Below are 19,166 nucleotides of genomic sequence, written 5' to 3'. Positions count from 1 at the left end.
ATTAGTAAAAAAAAAAAAACGTTAGCTTTTCTTGGGATGTCTGGCTATGTTTGAAAAAAAAAAAAAGATTCTCAATTTTTTAAAATGTTTTCTTTATTTAATAGTCAAAAACAGACTCCTGTCTTTTAAAGCTCCACTGACACAATGCAAGTAACAATACAAAATCTACAAAATGATACTGTGATACAGATTTTAACCGACAGGTAAGAATTGTACTGTATAAATCGGTACAATACTGTTTTCTTTAGCGGATACATTTGGCACTTGACCACAAAATGCTATTGTATGAGATAGTGACATTTACCTGCTGCTATATTTGAAAAATGTTAAAAACTTTTTTCACTTTTTACAAACCTCTTTACACCCTTTTCTTGTTTATAAAACAAGCAGTGATCCTTAACATTCAGGTGTGTGCAATAGGCAGTGCAGTAGGTGTGTAACAGTAGCTTTAAGGAGAACAGCACATAGTTCCTGACAGAGCTCTAAGCCCACATTCCATTTACAATCTTGTAGACCTGATGTGGCTGGATTGATATATCCCTGTGTATATATCGTTCCCTGTCTAGTACAAGGTCTGGATGTGTTTCTGCAAATCCCTGGGTCTTGTGTTGTGCATCAGTAATATTGGGTTTCCAGTAGGCTTTTTGGTTGCAGAAATTTGCTTTGCAGAAATTGACTTCATACATGCTGAAAAAACACCTTTTAGATTTTTGTTGCCATAGAATCTACAATGGTCAATTTCACCAATTCAATTCATATTTTTGATTACTTGAAAAAGTACAAATGCATCTGTATAGAGAACATGCATGCAATACACTTAGACTGTAAAATAACTGTGCAAACTCACTGAACAGCTGACATGAAACAGTTTCCAATAATCACATCCTCAACATCCATTAAATAAAGATGAGGCCTCCTGATTTTTTTTTACACTATGTATACCATACAATTTGAGCAATAAACAGCATACAGTTACTGCACATACCATACACCAAAGATTTACAGTTGACATGTATGAAATTAATATGTTTGTGCTCAGCTTTGATAGGGGAAGTATTCTCTATTTTCTTCTTGAAAGGGAAAGCTGTTTCTGGGTCAGTCTGATGACAGCCAAATATAGACAAAGGTAAATGCATAGCAAAATGTGTGGTCCTCTCTTTTTTCTTTACACTTCTAGCATAAATATGAATATACTGTAGACTTTTATATCATGTTCGCAAATAAAAATAAAAAGATTGATGCATTTACAGTGATTTAAAATTTAAACCTTAAGTGAATCTCTTTTACTGTGGCAGAAGCCCCAACATAATCACAAAGTAAAGGAAAGTATATCATCTATATATTGCCTACATATTTTGCTCATATACTCTTCCTTGATTGATGGTGAAGATAAAGGATAACAGATGGTGTGTGGGTGCGTGACAGGTTTTATGTATGATGTGGTGTAGGTGTGTATGTATGTACACAAGTAATCTGTACTAAAGACTCACTCTCAATACAACAACTTAAGTTTGGTACATTGTCCCTTTAAAATACATTTTGAAGTCATGTGACCTTCTCCTGTGTGGTGATTATACTCTCCTCTAGGGGTTGTCAGAAATACTACTCTAGGTCCCAAGCCCCTCTCTCACAGTAGCATCCCATCATGAAAGGCTCATTCAGATCAGTGTATCCAGTGTTTAAGAGTCGCAGGATAACTGCAATCAAGGGGATTCATCAAATCGCTTACAGAAATGTCAATAAATCTTCCCTTGACTAAGCATTAGACAACACAGGAATACAGGAGGGTTGAACATTATTCCTTGTGATCAGTACAGATGCTTCAAATTTAAAAGGATGTTCAAAGAGAAAACATTTGTGAACTTGAATGATACTCAGCAAAGGTGTTGTTAAAATACCTCAGACATGTGCTCCCGATCTTAAGAGGGCACTTTAGATTTGGTATTGTAAGTCTTAGATGGGAATTCGGTCCTTAGTGTGGTAGCGTGCCCTAAGGCCAATGATGTTGGCAGACCAGGGCTTTGACCAGACAATTGGAGACAAGCACGCATGCCAGTCAGTGGCTGAATGACTGGACATTCTTTTTTTTCTTCTCTGTGTGTTTTAAATTGTGTACATCAAGTACATGCTTTGCGTCTATGATTGTGTGTACATGCGTGTGCCTCTCGCGACAACTGTCGACTCCGTTCTCCATAGCTCAAGTTCTCATCAGTGCTCTGGTGTTGACAGGGTATTTTGAAATGATCTGAATGAAAATCGTAGAGAATGGAAGACGCAAGTCTCTACTGTCCGGCACTGCTCGGGTCACATTGCAGAAGTCGGACGATGGATGGGTCACTCTTGGCTCCCTCTACAAACTCCTCCAGAGACAATTTGCCTGATGGGAGATGCAGTGAAGTTTTAGTTAGTAGGCCTAATGTTTTTCATCATGCTTTGCACATTAAAAGGATATTTTAAGTTGACACAGAAGTAAGGGAAAACCTACCATCCCGATTTGTGTCCATCTGTCGAAAGATCTTGTCTGTACGCTTTTCTGGTGTGGACTCATCCTCTGGCATCTTCATCACAGAGGATACCATCTTGTAGATAGCCTGGAGATAGAAAGAGAACAAGAGTGAGATCAATATTTAGAATTCTCTATGAGAAAAGGATCTCTCTGAAATCCACAACGAACCATATCCTTTGCTAGTGATGACAAATCTAGACCAAAAAGAAATTATTTCTCCTATTTGTAAAAACAAAGAGCTTCACATGGTTTTATTTTTTAAATCTCTGGTCAAATGTTGTCATGTCATTAGGATAAAAGATTCCTTGAGAAATGGCAGGGACTGCAAGAAGGACCAGGCTGCCAAGAACATGGACTGGTATCTGATTACTGGTTGTTAGAAAATCAGGTATAAATAGAACTTTGGAGAAACTCAGCCTGCCACATCCACCCTATGACTGTCTTTCTCTCTCCATTTTAAATGTACAGGATCTGACAGAACCCCTACATATCTATAATATTCTCCTTCTCTCCTTATTTTGTGGTCAGTCACCCTCTCTCTTTTTCTGGGAAAATGGTCTGTTCCATCAGCATTGAGTGGAACACCAGCCATGTTATTATCCTCCATCACAGGGACGAATTGTCCATCTTGCAGCAATATGCACTTCTCTAGTGCCCAACTGCCATTAAACAGATTCCCAAAATGAATGATTGGTGTATCAGATTTGAGGGAGGGAATTTGGCTTTAATGCCAGGTCAGCTGATAATGGACTTTAAAACCGATACAGGTTGTTAGGAGTACATAAAAGGTTTATCAACATTGCACTTTCATACTGCAGCAAAAATACAGAAGACAAAATAAGAAATATTTAAAATAATATTTATGTAAAAAATATTGGATGCCTAAGACTTTTGCACAGTAATGTATATTTGTTTTGCATAGGAAATTTACTTGAATAACCATACTTCAGCTATTTTGTCTGACTTCTCACAAGTCCTCTTTGTACACTTGTGAACTCACCACATGGACAAATTATGGTGTAGACTTCAATGGTTTTCTAAATACAAGTAGACCAGATTTATTTACGTGCGTACAACGCTTTTATCAGGGCACGTTGACTGGCCAAGTATAAAAAAAGAAAAAAAAATGTAGACATGCACAGCTGGCATACAGCATCTGCAATGGGACGAGCATTTGCAAAACATGAAGTGTACCAGTAGCCTGGCTGCCAGCCCAACTTAGCCCCGCCCACAAAGAAAATTGGTTGGGAAGTTGGGTCTGGGATCGCTCTGTTGGTGAAAAAGTATGTCCGAACAGGAGCTGTTCGGACCAATCAAATTGTCATGGCGGGCTTTATACGACGATGGACAGATGATCAACAATGACGTAATCAACCACATCACCAAAGAGCGCTTGGGTTGAATTTGTTTTCAAAAAACAACATACTACGTTGCTCTGATTGGTTGTAGGTATATCCAATTGAGCGAAGAGGCATCTTTTTATGAGTTTGCTTGAAACATGCCCCATACTCACAGCCCAACGGAGCGGTTTGAGACTCATGTTCTGACATGTTCTGAGTATGACAACGTCAGGCTAGTGTAGCAGGACATTCTGACACAAAGCACAGAAGAAGAAAAAAAGTTAGAGATTAAGTGGACAAGGCTGGATTGATTCAAAGGGCACTGTCTAGGTGTAAAAAAAAAAAGTAAAAATGATCAATGGCACCTGCAGGCTCTTAATAACATAGTTTACTGGCGCACTGATCGCTGCATGGTGAAGAACTTCCCATCTACCCACATTTCTTGTTAAGTTTGCATAACCCCCACACGAACAGGTTGTTAAATGTCAGCTTGTTTCTTTATCGTAAGCCTAGCTCTTGAATTGAGCTTACATTGAAAGAATCCCAAGATCTGGCCAGCCAGCATAAGGTAAATCTTCAGGACACTAGCAGTATCCCGTCATGAATCAAATAACCTACCATTTTGTTTTGTTTATTGTAAATAACTGTAGGTATTATAATGATAGAAAGAGAGAGAGTTTCTACAAAGTTCCTATTTCTGCATCAGACCCACCTGTACAATCTCCAACATCTCTGCCTTGCTGATGTAGCCGTTGCCATCCAAGTCGTACATGCTGAAGGCCCACTTCAGCTTCTGGTCCAGGCGGCCGCGGGAGGTCACACTCAGGGCGATGATAAACTCCCTGAAGTCTATCGTGCCGTCGTTGTTGGCATCGAATGTGCGGAAGACGTGCTCGGCGAATTTGGAGGCGTCTCCGTAAGGGAAGAAGTTGCCGTAGATCTTCTTGAACTCCTCCATGGAGAGTGCGCCGCTGGGGCAGTCCCTCAGGAAGCCCTTGTACCACTCTGTGATCTCATGCTCGGTGAAGTCGGTGTTCTCCACCAGGTCCTGCATGATCTCGGGGCGCAGCTTGCTGTTTTGTTTTCCCATTTCTGCAGTTTGGGTGTCGAATCTGTTGGATGGGGGGGTGGGGGGGGGGGGGGGGGAGAGAGAGGTTGGTAAGAGCTTCAGCTAGATCTAGATGGAGGGAGAAAGCGAGTGACAAAGAACACTAGACAGAAAATATTTTTTTAGACTGGGTGAACAAATGATTACAGAAAAATTGAGGCGGGTGGTAGCTGTAGGGTAAAATGAAATGCTAAGCAAACCGTATATCTGCAGTCAGATAGATTGCGGCGCAGAACACACTAAGTGCACAGATGATTCACAGGCCTACACATCAATCCCTCCAGCTCCGCAATGCTAAACAGGAAGTAAGACCACCAATGTTCTTCAACACCATATCTCTCAGAAAGGCAAGGAAACTACCTTCAACCACACCCTAGTCTGTAACAGAGCGCAACTCAAACGCTTTGGCTAACGAATCTTTCCATCTTCGCTACCAGAGATACACATCTCTAAGTCTTTCCTCAGACTGTGTTCTAGTTCCACTTCCTGTAGCAACTCTGAAACCTCTGACCTACGACTACTGTATGTAAACACAGCTCTTACAGTAGATCCAAATGATACTAATCAAAACACAACTCAGGGACAATCATATTACAATGTCAGTTTGAAAAATGTCAGTTTCCCTGATATTAACACCAAAGGGCAAACACAGAGGACAATGGGTTTGTGTGCCTCTGTTTACTCCACGTTCATGTGTGGTTGATGACATGAAGAGAGTAAGGGGTCTTAAGCTCATCAAATTTCACCCCACCAATGGATATGTAGCGCACTGTCGACAATTTTTATTTGGGGTCAAGCATTTAGTGGAGTTGAGCAACGAGAATCTATTCTAAGCTTTGATAGGTATATGGATAAAGGTCATGTCATGAATGACCAGGCTGGGTCATTCACTAAACGTAAACATGTTCAGCCTTTCGCCTATCTTCCTCATGTTCCCTCACATGTAATGGCAATTTTCGAATTCTTCCATAACACACATCAAGAAGGTCCAGGGTTCAATTCCCGCTTGGGGAACTATTTAGTGTTCAGGTAGGCTCTCTCCATCGCCAAGTGAAGCACGCATGTTCTCCCTGTGTTCACAAGGCTTTCCTACGCAAAGAATCCCCCCTACCCCCAAAAAGAACCATGCAGAACAAATAGCTCTCCGGCCAGTACACTGGCCCTTGGCCCGCCCAGTGCCCACTGTACTGAAGTGACTGCCTAATGCCTCCTCGCTGCCCTGGGAGGAAGGACACCAGGATTAGATGGAGCAGAGCCAACCTTTAGTTGACAAAAATACAATCGTAATATGTATGTACTTAGCATTAACATTGTGTACTCGTCAAATGTTTAATGCTTTCAACAGATTGAGCCAATTGTTCTTGGTTAAGAGCAATTGGAAAGCCCACATCTCATTTATCTTACCTAAAAGACTGCGTAGCCTTGAGACACCACTAATGACAGCCGACACAACATATGATGCTCTGCCTCAAATGTGAAAACATGACGTTCGCTAGTGCCGAGTTTCATAAAAAAAACATTTTCTTGAATGAAAATACCTTGTAAGAAAGAAAAAAGATAGACCAGGTAAAATGTGAATGAAATATTCTGCATGAGAAACAACTAACAACAGAAGAGCTTGACAAGACGCTTTATTCCCCGAAAATCCTTGGACTCATTAACATATTGTAGACAGACCTTATTTCCATAATCACCACTGCCTGTTTCCTTTTGTGTCTCTGGCCTGAAACGTGATTTTATGCGTCAGTACCGCAGACATCATCTTGCCATACGAACAAGCACCAAATAATTTGAAAAGAAAAGAAGGGGGGACTAATTCCATCCTTTATTCAGGTGGAAGGAAATGGCAGACAGCAGAGTTTGAAACCTGGATTTCACCAGACGAAAACACTCCAACTAAACACACCACTCAGGCACTACAGCTAGTCTTAGTCATACTGCCACAATATATGCACCACGCTACAGACCCATTTATTCATGGAGCGTCTCCCCTCAGTACACCTCTTAGTACACCTCTCCTCTCAATGTAAGCGATAGGTCGACACTAACCACAGCATAACCAACAATCTGCCATTTAATTGCTTAATGGATTTGGGAGAATTTGCATGGGCTGTTGCTACGTTGCCATGGGGACAGACAAAAGTCATCTGTCATTTATGGTGGCTGTGGGGATGAGTAATAAAACAAAATAAAAAGCAAATCTATTTTCGTCCTCTGTAGCTTTCATGACAATCACCGAGAACATCGTAATAGTAGTCAAAACAGAAATAAGGCGAAATTCCTGTGGCTGTGAAGAGGATTTGCCAGTGATTTTTCAGAGTGTAGTGTCCAGTCAGCCATCAGAACTATAAGAACACTTAGGCCTCACTGATTAGAGGTTCCAAAGTGCACCTGTACATGGAACAGCTCCCTCGTGGTGACATCACATTTGATCCCTACCGTTTATCCCCCCCCCGCCTTGCCCCTCCTCATACAGACTCACGGAGGCTTAAGGGTATTCTTTAAGACACTGAAGGCCTGTTGGTGGGAGGCAGGAGATCAAAGAGCCTTATCCAGGGACCTGGAGTTATTTCAGATCTCTACTGGCTCAAAGATCACCTTTCCCCAATTAACCTTAAGGCTCTTAACTAATACTGTCGGCCGGGACATGACGGCATCGTTATATAAATTGGAGGGAGAGTTGGTGCAGCCCACATGGCAAAGAAGCTTCATCTACAGGTGGACGACACTGACTTGGAGTCAGGACAGGTGAAGGCTTGGGGAGGGAGACTTTCTCTCTGTGTCTGAGAAGGGCAATGAGGAGGAATTAGTAGACCAGAGCATCAGAAGGTATTAGTAAGGTCAGTCACATTGGAACATTTGTAAGGAGCGTTGGGGAGAACACGTGAACACAGGTCACCTCAAGAATGAGGTTTTAAAAGGAAGCACCCACACCAACTGTGAACTTGCCATAAATGTGAAACCTTCATGGCTGCTTTGCAAAAGCCTATTATAAACACTTCAAAATTAATAGGCATGCTAGATGCCTAAATCACATTTGGCACAAAAAAACTCCACCCTTACACTATTTTAATCCAGCATGATCTTGAGCATGTCAGGGAGTTGCATGTGTGTAATTGTTATTTTCAACAAAAGAGCACGGAGAGTATTTGCAGTATTATGTGACACTTACTTTGCTGGGATAGAGAACAGAAATATATACGTTACAAGAAAATAAAAAAGTCATCAAGGAGACTGCTTAGCTACTAAGTAGCAGGGTCAAGACATTTCCATTGAGTTGTGAGAAAAATTATTTGCGGTTCATTATTTGATTTCCACAGTGCAAGGCCCAGACAAGTCAGAATGAATCAGTCATGTATTGGCTTAATGATACAAAAGCCACTAGCCTAATTAATAATCATCTGAATTCAATTTCCATGGAAGACAGTCAGTCCTATTTATTACATGACAGATTCATTCAATCCTGCACCACTCACAAAGCAATGCAAGCGCTGTCCTAATCAGCCTGCATTCACCAAAATTCAGGTAAGGCAAATACAGTATAATTCAATTCAAAGCATTTTTTGAGACGGTATAAAAGGTGTCTGTGTTTAAATGCAGTTTGAAGACTGGGTCTGTATTTCGTATCAAATTACATTCACAAGTCCTTGTCAATAGGCTTCAGAACCTCTGCAGCTGTGCTGCAACAACATCAAGTGTCGTGCAGCTACAGAAACTTAGGTGCTGAGGTTGAAGTCAGGTCCCCCTGCAAGGTGCACAGAATGCCTTAAAACCCATTACGTCAGAGATCTCCATTTATACCTTACAGTACAGTACAGTAAAGCTTAGCCATAAAGTCACAGAGATAATCCGACTGGTCAGGACAGAGAGATGGATGTGGAGGAGGTAGCGCAAGAGAAGAAAAGGAGGAGAAAACAGGACTTTCCTCAGGGACTGTTGAACTAACGGACTGTGTTGGGCAGAAGGAGAGATTGGTGAGGTTTGAAGGCCTCATGTCAGTAGCACATTTCAGAAAGTAGAAACATGGTTGTCTATAATATAGGATGCTTTAACACAAAGCTCTGTACGAGTTCCCTTACGACTCCTAACCTTCTTGAAAGACCAATTGTCACAACCACCTCCTAAAACAATTGGTAGGATTGAATCTGTTTATACATTTTTATTTTAAATAGTTGGGAAGTTATTTTATTTAGATATTTACAGCTCAGCAACCATGTTTGTTGTTTACAATTCATAGGTTTATAGTCAAGATTCAAATACAGAATAGTAAATTGCAATGGATAAAAGACTAGCTTGGTCACTGAATATGAGGATGGACTACATTATTGCAATTACATAATTAAGTAAGGTAAAGAGTTTATCCAACAACCTGAAGCAACAGTTTGAGGCTCAGAGAAAGGATGTCAAGGACATATTTTAAGACATTAGTATGTCATTAAAGTTATAAATAAGACAAATAGTATTGTTTTAATCTAACCCAAGGTCCTGAGCCATCAATCAGATGCTAAATTTACCCTGAACTCTGCATTCAATGACCCAGAACAACCTCTGACTCAATCTGACATCATTAATAGTAGGCTATTCCAATAGAAACACCAATGATCCTTCTGACAATTTAGCATTCAATAAAAGCACAGTTTCTAAGTCAAATCAAATGTACATTTGTTTAAGAAATTCTATTTAAAAAAGAAACTGACTTTACCTTGCACTCTTGCACACTGGATGTAAAAACATTATTTTACTTCTAAATAAGTGATATATCATATAAAATGTGTGGTGAACTTAGATTTGCCATTGGAAATCAGGTGGAAACGTTTGTTGGATACTTTTAGCTTGTTTAAATTGACATTTTGCATTGATGGATTTTCCCTTAAACCCAGGATCAGTTCTCTTCTTCATCATAAGCTTTCATACTAACATCTGGAGGAATAGTCTAAACTTCCCCTCACATTTCCTAATGTTTAAAAAGCTACAGTCACCATCTATCTTATGACACCGGGGCAATTTTATTGGTGTGACTTCCATTCTTCTTCTTTTGGCATATTACGTGCGATTATCTAATTACACAGTACATGCTAAAGATAAAACCTATAGAACACATTATTATATTATCATACACAATATTATGGTCCACTTGTCTCTCTAGGGTTTTATTAACATTGTTAGGATCCTTTACAGGCAGATTTCCTTGTTTTTTTCTCTCTCTCTTGCTTCAACCTTCTCACTCTGCTCTCTCAAATCATTAAAACCCCAAAGTGCACCAACCACTGACATTTTAGGCGCCCCATCAAATTGACACAGAAATTAGTCAGCACTAACTGCCTATCACTAGGCTTCATGCGTCGATGCACTGTCCGGTACCCTGATGACAAAGCCTACACAGAGTGAGAGTATGTGCATGAGGAAGATAGCCTTTTGAACCCCTGTCAAGGAGAGGAAGAAAAGCTGAGACATCCTTCAAAAGCATCAGTGATGTCCAGAGGAGAGTGCCGTTTAACCGTGTGCCGTAGTGCACTTGACACCTTGGTGTGTGCTTCAGCACTAAGGAGAGGCAAAAATGCGAAACTAGTTCAAACTTCAAAAACGGGAAGTGTTCATAAGCCGTCCCAACCAGCTCCAGTTTCACGGTGACATCTTATCACAATCACGTCTGTCAATCTCTCACACACACGTTTACTCTATTTAATATCCCCTCTTAACTTGATTGTCATTATTTCACTCTTCTTATTCCACTAACTGTGTTTTGTTTCTCAGCCTTTTGCATTACTTGGTTAAACACTCAGGATGACAATGTGCAGTAAACAGTACATGTGCGACTCCACAGCACAGGCCTAACATCCAAGGACATATCTGGATGTTTGGAAATCTTGAACCATTTGAATGATACCACGTCACATAGGGGGGTTACTAGATCTGCTCCCCAACCCAAGATCAACATCCCTGGCCTTTAACCTCTCTGTCTGGCCCTCTTTTTCTACAGAGTTTGAAACAGGATGGGGAACTGCTTGAGACCATGTCATGCATTGGTCCTACTGAGTACATCAGTGCCAAGTCACTCATTACCATATCAATGAGGCATCTTGTGGATAAACAGCCTTTTTTTGCTTTCTGTTTCTAAGTACAAGTTTCTCACCACTCTCCACATCTGCATCTCTCTAGCAGACCAATTTCCTTGTCTTTTATCTGTACATTTTGCCTACATGTATGTAATTTGTTTACTTTGTGTAACCCTTCTGCCACGCATTTAGTTTCCTTGTCTGGCATAATGTTTCAGAGACAATCAAACGGTTTCAAATAACATTTTACCGTATATTGATTGAAATATTATTGTACCCCACAAAAGGCATAACATTCACCAATTTAATAATAGGCCTACGTTATTTACAACTATATCCCACTACACCGTGTGGTTAATTAATATAACATATAGATTGTATAGGCTACTGCAAAAGCATTCGATAAAATGGCACAAGTTGACGTTTACTTATCGCGTCTGCTGCAGTGCCTGGTCTTGCCACATCCCCAAACCTTACTGTTTTTGGCTAGCTTCACTTCCTGCTGTCGTTATAGATTTTGAGGTCTGAAGGGAAAAAATTTGTGTTGTTTATATTTATAACTGTGTATGTAAAAAGTCCATTAGAGTGAAATTATTCCCATTAGAGATTAAGGTAGGCTTATCTTCCTCTGTACGCAGCATCCGGTGATTACTGCACTCCCATGTCTTCGATTACCGACACAAAGTTACAACATGAAGCAGTGCTCATTGCGTTTAAAGTTTGTGGCCCAATCGTGTATTTCCTTGCAAACATTCGGTATTTATTGAATGCAACGCCGAAATCTCTTCTCAGACCAACCACAACCATCAAATTCAAAGAAACGCACAATATGCAAAAAGAGAATGGCTCACCTTTCTTGTTATACTGTGGGTGTTAAGTAAGTTTCTAATAGTCCATAACCTGGTGTGTCGCAAGCTGAAAGTAGTTTGCAGCTATACAAGCTTTAGAAGTGCAAGTTGTTGGAGCAGCAACAGGTTGCAAGGGATATGTCGTGGAGATACCGACTGCTTCGTCTCAAACTCCACAAGATTCTTCCGAGCTACGAACCCACAGCTAAGCCCATAGTCAGCTCACCCTGCCTCCACCGCTGACGTCAAAGCCTCTAGGCACGTGGTACACGAGCCAATGGAAGTTTGTGTCTCCTTGGTAACAAGAACCCAGCACTTAAATGATAATGTGATGTGAAGTTCATACCAAATGAGTCTATTGGTTGTTTAAATGCTTACAGCGTTACTAAAAGATTCCTTCAATATCTGACTCATTATGACCATGTATTTATCCAAATGCGCATGAAAAGTTGTAGTTGCTGCTTCAGCATTCCAACCATATTGTTCTTCGAATCTCTATTCAACTTCTTCATGTTATTCTATTTCTTCCGTCGCACCTTTCAGCTCCTTCAAATTTTCAGCTATTAAAACCGTATTAAACCAGCTATGACTTTCAACTTTCTACCTCTTATGCTTAAATTAATGTAAATCAATATTCACAATATTTTTTACATGGTTTTCCAATTTAGCTATTTTTCCTTTCAAATCCTTCTTCTGACTCAGTTACAGACTACAGACAGCATTTAAACTAGCTACAGACAGCATTTAAACTTTTAAACATTTAAACTTCTACATTTTGACAAAACCCTAAATTATAAAAATTATAATAATAATTTCAGCTTTCAGCTTTCAGTAGGCCTATTCCAACGCATTTTCTGCAGGAAATACACTGTCTAGTTTAATTTCAGTTTCAGTTTCATGAATTTTCATGCTTTAAATCCATATTACATTACAGCCCTTACAATTATAAATTGAGGGCCAGCAGTTGAGGAAGAAATCTATAACAAATATGTCTGCCTTGAGCTCCAAGAGTAGATGTGTGAGGGATTAGTATATGTGCTATGGGCTTATGCAAGGACTACTGTCTTAATAGCCTTATGAAGACACTGACCACTGGCTGCTATCTCATGCTGAATCAGCTAATCTTGCAGACCTTCTGAGCCAAGTTAAGAGGTATTCATAATATATCAACATGAATTTGAGGATATTCATTCAGAACCTTTTGTATACTGAAATGTTATACACTAAACACATAAATAAAACGTGTATCACCACAGACATTGCTGCTGGTGGTGGTAAATTGAACAAGGCAGTACTTTTTGCAGAGGTGATGTGCACACAGAATCCTCAATGGATACATTTCCATAATTTGCAAAGATTCTGATTTTTTTAGGGTTGTACAAGATTTGCTTAAAGAGGAAATCGTGATATTGTGCATGAAATAGCCAATAGCCAAATCATAATGCTCAATCATTCTTGTTCCCCAAACCTAATCAAGAGACTAGGGTTAGGCATCACGCTACAGATATACTGGGTCTTCAGGGACTGTGAAGGAAAGCCCCATGCTACCGCCAGACACGGTTGCTTCTCGGTCAGACTACTGCTGTTGCATTAAGATTCGGCTTCAGCGTGCCTTGGTCTGTGACAATGAACATTGCGGCTTCCCTCCTCAGTTATGAGCTGTAGAACTTCAGCTCAGGAGCCGAGAGGCTTTTGAGCGCTGGTGTTTTAAATCAGCCCCATCCATGGCTTGACACGGGCTCCTATCATTAGCCACCAACAGCTTTCGTGCTGGCTAATTAAACTTCAGTATGGTGGGGGCACAAGACAACACAGTACAACTGGCTAAGCTAATAGCCCTGTGTGATTATGTGTTACCTAACCAAGCCACCTTGGCTGGCTTGCAGCCTTGCAGACCACATGGCTATTTCCAGAGATAACAGAATATCAACATGTACCTGATGTTCGGTCGTGTGAGGGGGGCACCAGAGTTGAACGTGGCATTGAGGTTAAGTGAGGCTGGGCTGGGGGGGTCATTGAGATGATACTTTCAGCTAGTGCTGAGCTGACCCAAGGTTTCAGTGCGTCACCAGCAGCAGACCTGACAAGGAAGCTTACTGGATTAACCAACATGATCTTGGTGGACTTTGTGTACTTTGTGTGCATGTCTGTGACAGAAAGAGTGAGTGTGTACATGTGTAAAGACATATGGAACTATTTAGAACCAGAACATATATATAGAGAGAGAAGGTTTGTCAGCTTCACCAGAAGAAAAACTATTTCATAAAAAGCATAATTTTGGCCTTGTCACAATTTGTGTTTGCGTTATTAATATGTTATGGTAACAATGGTACCAGGAAACTATACAATTCAAAGTAGGCCTACCTAACTGCATGATATATTTCATAGAATAGAAACAATGAACATTCAAATCCCTAGCCCATGGAAACTGTCAGTGAAAGTTGTTTGGAGTAAAAGTGACCCTTTTCTACACAATTTATGCATGCATGACAATGTTTGATCTTGTCATGGCAATCACTATAGCAGTTGCCCAAAAAATTTGCATTATCCGAATAAAGCTAGATTCGAATTGATACCATCATGTAAACGTAGTGATTTAGAGCATGAAGAGATTATGTAATCCAGATCAGAAAGAACAATTTAATGTTTATTCACTCAAATAATTAGTTTTATGTGGTGGACTAAGTTTGTGAAAAGCCTGAAAATAAAGTTCAAATGACCACAACATAACTGTAGTGAGGTCAACCAGACCACACAGTGCCAACATCTTGCCACACCTGAAGAGTCTGATTTGATTACATCATACAAACCTTATCATCCCTCATGACAACCTCAATATGCTGATTACCCACCAAACGGCGATGCAAATGAACCATAGAGTTGGGGGTGGGGGGCTTTTAGGGGTGCTCAGCTCCCAATGAGATTGTGACATGAATACAGTGCCTTGGAAAAGTGCTAAACCCCCTTGCTAATAACAGGCATGCAAACAGGTCAGGGGTAAAAAGGTGAGAAGGGTACGGCGAACCCCCAACCCTCTAGGGGTGTCCAGAGGCATGGTCCCCCGGAAGAAAATGCGTACAATTTTACACATTTTACTTCAGAGTTAAACACATCAATCTGGTGCACTTTGAGAGCAAAATTAAGAGATCTATGTAGAATCTGTGCTCTTGTAAACAATGTCATGTTCTTTTAACCATAAAAACATTTTTTGTATATTATACATCATAAAAAACTATGAAACAAACAGGATTACCTGTGTTGAACTACTTTAAAAAGCAAAAGTCAAAAGCATCACCTACTGTAAAGCTAACACACATCCAATGGACAACATTTTTTATATTGTATTTAAATTGTTACTACTAGATGATGTAAGATGGGTCTGTAAACTTCTCCCCACTCTGCCTCTGGTTTAGTCATTAGGAGTGACGATTGGTTCCAGAGCCAGTTGTAAAGTGCTGTGTTAGCCACGCCTACGACCCGACCCGCCATGCACCCCCCCCCCTCCCCCACACACACAATTTTTTTTAAATGTCATCAGGGCCATACCTGGATCAGTCACCATGCAGCTTTAGTGGTTTGAGGAGAAGCCATGGATCAGTCACGTCATTCCCCATGTCATTCTGGGGTGAGCTCTGCCAAGTCCTGCAGTCCCATCCTCATCCCTGGACCTCTACCCTGGCCCCAGCCTCGACTCCAGTCCCAGCCTCTGCCCTGGTCATGGCTTCAGGTTTGGTCCCAGCCTCGATCCTGTCCTCGGCCCCAGCCTTGGGCTTGTAGTGACGGGAACCAATAAACATACACACACACACAATCCACATTTTTAAACCTAGCTCACTAGCAAACTAGACAATATAGTATGGGTGAGGAATTTGTTTTGAATGAGTGGTTGTCATTGTTTTTAGTCACATGTAGTCATAAAAGACAGGCAAGAGTGTATCCACCTTTACATTCGGAAAAGAAGACAAGGTGCTGTCCAAGGTTCAGATTTGTTCTCATGTTAAAATCTTACTCTATGTACCCTTAAGGGGTACTCTGCACATCACAACATATCATTTAGGATTTCATTATTGGGGTCTGTGCAAATTTAAAATGTATTAGTCTGTTTTACCAACAAAGCAAAAAAACAATATAATACCCAGATGCACCCATTACGACTATCTTGGAACTCTGAACACATACTTTACAGTAAGTAACTAAACAATGTTAGCTTTTATTTCGAGCCCATAAATAGTCAGAAATCAAGAAACAGCATTTCTCTTAACAGTCCAGTATAATCTCCCAATGCAAAATGTTGTGCAGCCACCACTAGAACTGTACAGCGACTGTCCTGCATGTGAGCCCCTAAAACATGCTTGGTCGTAGATCACTGAATGAGGTGTAACCGGAGTTGGTAAGTCATGAATGGCTTATAAGGTCTGGAAGCTCAAATGTATCTAGCTACCAGAGAGAGCCTGCTTAAAAACGGGTAAGGACAGGATTCTATGTCAGACTGTGATGGGGGAAGAGAGATGGGGGTTGAGGTCAAAACACTGAGAAAGTCTCCAGCAGCTTTAGCTGTTGATCCCATGTCCATACACACATACACCTGTCACAAGAACCTGTATGGCAGACCTGATTCCATACCACTTATTAGTTGACTCTGCTTGTGTTTCCTCTTATTAACCCAACATTTCTTTTGAGAAATCCTTAAAACACGAATGACTCAGGAATAATAAGGAAATCACAATCAGTGGATAGCTACAGAGCAGATGGAGGACGAAGTGAAAGTGATCATTCACAGGTCTCTCTACATCTGACCTTTCTCCAAATGTCATCCAAACCTATAGTGCCCCCCACTTTAAACATACACACATACAAAAATGCCGTACAAACACAAACGACACAAATGCATGCATGCACACACACATCATATTTTAGAAAGTTATTCATTGCAGTGACATTTCCAAGAATCATTATGAACTATTGGTATTTTCAAAAAGTTGGAGCACATTTAAAAGTAAAAGTTTTAGTTTTTATCAGCGAAATAGGTTGTCATATCACACATATTTCGACATCCCTCATAGATTTTAAACATTTAGTGTATGTGTTATAAACTGCATACTGTACATAAGAGAGCGATACCTCAGTATTCATGAGTACACGCCTTTTTTTTCTTTCATTCAATTGGATCATTCTTGATCATTCAAATGAATCACACAGACGCTGGACAGTACTTATCAAAAGTGTATTTAATTGTGCCAAAACACTAGATTAAAACGTGTTTAACCACATTTTTTTCAAATTCATTTGACAAAATGCATTCATTTCACTCATTCATTATTCACTGACTACACCTTTCATCAGTTTATTTCAGTTGCGCTGCATATGCAGCGCAGGTGTCCCGTGTTGGCAGGCCCCAGCCTGCACCTGCTCTGACGTGACAATGCAGGCTGCCTGGCTGCTGAAGGGACTGAGGCTGCCTGGCTGCTGAAGGGACTGAGGCTGGCTGGCTGCTGAAGGGACTGAGGCTGGCTGGCTGCTGAGGGGACTGAGGCTGCCTGGCTGCTGATGGGACTGAGGCTGCCTGGCTGCTGAGGGGACTGAGGCTGGCTGGCTGCTGAAGGGACTGAAGCTGGCTGGCTGCTGATGGGACTGAAGCTGGCTGGCTGCTGAAGGGACTGAGGCTGGCTGGCTGCTGAGGGGACTGAGGCTGTCTGGCTGCTGAAGGGACTGAGGCTGTCTGGCTGCTGAAGGGACTGATGCTGGCTGGCTGCTGAAGGGACTGAGGCTGGCTGGCTGCTGAGGGGACTGAGGCTGGCTGGCTGCTGAAGGGACTGAGGCTGTCTGGCTGCTGATGGGACTGAGGCTGGCTGGCTGCTGAGGGGACTGAGGCTGTCTGGCTGCTGATGGGACTGACGCTGCCTGGCTGCTGAGGGGACTGCACGCTAGCTTTCATTAGCATCCCTTAGGACTGATTAACAGACCATTTTATAGACACGCTTACTGGCACCAGCTCACCTGTTGGTTTCTGTCCTGCTGTCTGTATCAGTCATGCTGCATTGAGGTGAGATTAGTGACATTACTGCCACACAGTGGCTTATTTGGTAACAGGCTCAGGAAAGTCTGAACACAGAATATGGAGGTTGATGAGATGTGGTGACCGGTCGTGTCAGATGAGCTGCAGGCACTGACAGAAAGCATCCAATTCCAGTATTGCATGCTTCTAGTATTTCCCTCACACAAAATAAAATGTTAAAGCTGCAGTTTGAATTCGAACTCGTAAACTCAGTTTATAGGGCTTATTTTACAGTCTAAAGGTAAGCATACAAATATATAAAAACAAAAGCAACTTGTCACACAGATGGCAATATGTGCATACTTTGACCACAAAGTAGATTTCAGCCAGTGCTTGAGCTATTTTCACTATGTTTTGTGTGTTTGTAAGCCATACCTTTCTGAAGTGTTGGTGAATGAATACGTTACTGGGAACTTCAAGTGCAAAAAGTCACAACATATTGGGGGTTAATAGTTAATGTTTTCATTCTTCTGCATAGAATCATATATGGTAGATTTTATGTTCTTTCTTTTTTCAGAAGAGATTTTCCAGTAGTGGAAGCTGATTTAAAGGTATGCTATGTCAACTGTCTCTGACCCCTCGACTACCAATCCTATGGCGGGCACCTCCAGATAATGGGGGAAAAGCTGTGTCCCTCTGTGTTTCATGCTTGTCTATGTTTCAGATCTGTCTGAAAAAATATAGTTGAAAAATTGGGTCAAGGAGCCTTTATATGCTTTACCTCAGGTTCTTCATTTTGGAGCAACATGGTCCAAGTTTAAGGTGCAATCTTGTGATTAAGTTGTTTATCGTGTGCATACTCCATGCATCAGCACATTTTTTTTTATTATTATTCATATTTACAGTCATCTAATACTGTACAGTTATGCTTGATGTATGCATATTATTTGTTTATACTTCCTCGTTGTCTGTTTGTAAATTTGTCGGGAGATTTTTCTCAATAATAATAAAAAATGCACTAGTACATTGTTAGAGTAACTGCAGTACGTACTAAAACATAAAAAGTATGCAGAGACGCAGGGGTGGAGCCATTGGTTTAACAAGTAGGAGACTGGCGTAATCCCTGGCTGTAATTTAGAACAGCCTCTTCCCATAAAAGGTTTAACATCTTTTCCGTGTACCTTTGAATAATAACTATTTATTGTATGAACATTTTCCGGTTGTTTGTGTAAATAATGTTTTGGGATATTTTAAATCGGACTATGTTAGGTCAATTCATTCAGGCATCTAAAAGGAGGGCTATAAACGACATA

At 40.9% G+C, this 19,166-nt stretch overlaps 1 protein-coding gene across 1 annotated transcript; it reads right to left on the bottom strand.

Annotated features, from left to right (window-relative positions):
- Positions 1 to 75: 75 nt before the first annotated feature.
- Positions 76 to 12,122, bottom strand: ncaldb (neurocalcin delta b). Its single transcript, XM_047050571.1, has 4 exons — positions 11,862 to 12,122; positions 4,559 to 4,958; positions 2,486 to 2,591; positions 76 to 2,377 (listed from the first exon to the last, which is right to left on the bottom strand). Exons 2-4 carry the CDS (start codon positions 4,934 to 4,936, stop codon positions 2,283 to 2,285), a joined length of 579 nt encoding a protein of 192 aa, XP_046906527.1. The 5' UTR covers positions 4,937 to 4,958; positions 11,862 to 12,122; the 3' UTR covers positions 76 to 2,282.
- Between the last annotated feature and the right edge of the window lie 7,044 nt (positions 12,123 to 19,166).

The sequence above is a fragment of the Hypomesus transpacificus genome, unplaced genomic scaffold, assembly GCF_021917145.1.
Source record: "Hypomesus transpacificus isolate Combined female unplaced genomic scaffold, fHypTra1 scaffold_124, whole genome shotgun sequence".
NCBI lineage: Eukaryota > Metazoa > Chordata > Actinopteri > Osmeriformes > Osmeridae > Hypomesus > Hypomesus transpacificus.
The sequence above is the reverse complement of the archived record's forward strand: the minus strand, read 5'-3'. Positions and strand labels throughout refer to the sequence as shown.

Coding starts and splice junctions, on each gene's coding strand:
- ncaldb (XM_047050571.1), bottom strand. CDS start 4,936: ATGGGAAAACAAAACAGCAAGCTGCGCCCCGAGATCATGCAGGACCTG. Junction 2,592..4,558: donor AGATGTTGGAGATTGTACAG/GTGGGTCTGATG, acceptor TTCTATCTCCAG/GCTATCTACAAGATGGTATC. Junction 2,378..2,485: donor GATGGACACAAATCGGGATG/GTAGGTTTTCCC, acceptor ATCTCCCATCAG/GCAAATTGTCTCTGGAGGAG.